Source organism: Orussus abietinus, unplaced genomic scaffold (assembly GCF_000612105.2).
Source record: "Orussus abietinus isolate OABI.00-Male unplaced genomic scaffold, Oabi_2.0 scaffold1194, whole genome shotgun sequence".
Taxonomy (NCBI): Eukaryota; Metazoa; Arthropoda; class Insecta; order Hymenoptera; family Orussidae; genus Orussus; species Orussus abietinus.
The window spans coordinates 5,369-7,396 of record NW_019395369.1 but is presented as its reverse complement, the minus strand read 5'-3'; the positions used below and the strand labels follow the sequence as shown (position 1 = coordinate 7,396).

The 2,028-nt window shown below is 48.6% G+C and overlaps 1 protein-coding gene across 1 annotated transcript; it reads right to left on the bottom strand.

Annotated features, from left to right (window-relative positions):
• Positions 1 to 751: 751 nt before the first annotated feature.
• On the bottom strand, positions 752 to 1,551 carry LOC111674250 (the record flags this gene model as incomplete). The annotated part of the gene is made up of 3 exons (XM_023433740.1): positions 1,279 to 1,551; positions 1,022 to 1,152; positions 752 to 839 (listed from the first exon to the last, which is right to left on the bottom strand). Coding segments are annotated over exons 1-3 (460 nt in total), but the record flags the coding sequence as incomplete, so codon positions are not given.
• Positions 1,552 to 2,028: the final 477 nt, after the last annotated feature.

Sequence of the window (2,028 nt, the reverse complement as noted above, 5' to 3'; positions counted from 1 at the left end):
GGCGAGGTCTCGTCGATTTTATCCGGGAGATTTCAATTTATCCAGCATTTTCTTTCCCCGAGGAAAATGACTTCCAGGCTGACCGAGTGACCAATTCGCGCGAGTTAGGGAAATTCGTCACTTTGTTCGGTGCGGAATCCCGACAGGGGATATTCCGCGAGAGAGATGATGCGGAAGAGACGAGCATGCTGATCGATATTCCCCATGTCAGACGATTTGAATATTTCACGTATTACATTACGAGCGCCGCCCCTTCGATTCGACTCTCTCTCCTCCTCTGCACACTTCCTGAAGGCGGAATTTCTCTCCGCATCGAGCGTACACGGAATACGTGTTCTCGTACCTGCGGAAATTGGTCGGCGAATTGCTCGCCGATTAAGCGGACGAGCGAGGAGCACGACTTCGTGATTAGAACTCACCCTGAACATTCCCACCACGTGCGAGCCTCGACATAGAGTCTGATCGACCACAGAGAGAGAGACATACTTCGTTCTCCCTTTTTGTGAACCGAATGCAAATTTCCTAAGCATCCAATAATTAAGCGGAAGCTCCATTGAATTTTAGCAATGAAAAGTATCACCGACGGATGATACCAGCAACCTCGAAGGGCTGAGAAAAATGGTAGACGAGCCAGGACAACGAGAGAAACCCTAATTCCTTCGGGTGTTAATAGATAACGAAGAGAAATGACGGTGGAAACTACGACTGGAAGGGGCAGCGCAATGACAAAGTGGTAAAATGTGGCACTGACCGTTCTCCACGTAGTAGCTGGTCTCATTGTATCGCTCGTCCGTGAATCCTGGCCTCTTCGCCTTTAACGCCTTCGTTTCCAACTTCGCCTGAAACATGGAAAGCCGAGAAAAATGTTAAAGCATTTCTTTCATATCACAAATTCATACACATACAGCCCAAACACGTAAATTGCCAAGAACTTTATTAAACTTCCGCAGATCGCTCTACGTTTCGTACACTTTATTCCCCTTGAAACATGAAATTCGTTTACATACAACGGGAGCATTACTTTTTTTGGCTGCGGTCCGCCCTTCTTGTCGACGTTATCTTTATCCTCGGGGCTCCTCCTGTCGTTCTTCGAGGGTCGAAGAACTCCGTAGTTAATTATGTTCTCTCGGAGGGTGCACATTTTTGCCCATTCTGAAATAATGCAACAATCGAGACGTTTCATTCGGTAGCATTCACAGTACCAGCCTTAAAATCAGTGCAACGTAGTTGAGAGTATTCCCTCTCGGACAGAAGTAGAGATAATAATTTTATACTCACCGCCATAAGCGAGGATCTTGGCCACGGCGGTAACGAATTTACAGTCCTTCAAGAGTTTCATATCCGCCGGCGGGCCAACATCACAATCAGCCGGCCACTTGATCCTAACCTCTTGGACGTTCTGCACAATGTCGCAAATCTCATCGTCAGTGTGCTCACTTTCCAGCCACTCGCGATACCCGACAGCGATCACTTTGCTATCGTCCACGAAATCACAAAGTACACATCGATCCCCATCCATATTCTCAAACGAAGCGCGAAAATCGACATGCAAGATCCCCCGGCACGCGCAAACACTCATACAGGTTACGTTCGCCTTGTCTCGCCGCGTGCGCCGTCGCGTCGCGCTCGGGCAAGATCGGAACCGTTCGGGCATCCTCGGGAGCCGCGAAGCCGGCAGTACGAGGCGCCCAACAATTTCACATTTTTACATAAACATTGCACATTCCCTATAAAACAAACAACTGGATTACCCATTACCGGATAAGCATCAGGTAATAAGTGAATTAAAGTACCCCTCCTCTCAACTCAGGTGATATAACAAACTCTCGACTTACACGCTCCGCTGGCGGTAGAAAAAAAATCCAAGATGGCGGCGGCAAAGTTAATTCCAGCACATTGCCCCGCTTAAGAGAGGCGCGATTTCAGGGAGGATTTCGAGGGTCCACCGAGGATTTATCCAGTGCGGTCGCTCGTTCGGGTCTCTCGCGACGATGTGGGAGATTAGCTCGAGATTAGGCCGAGATTAGA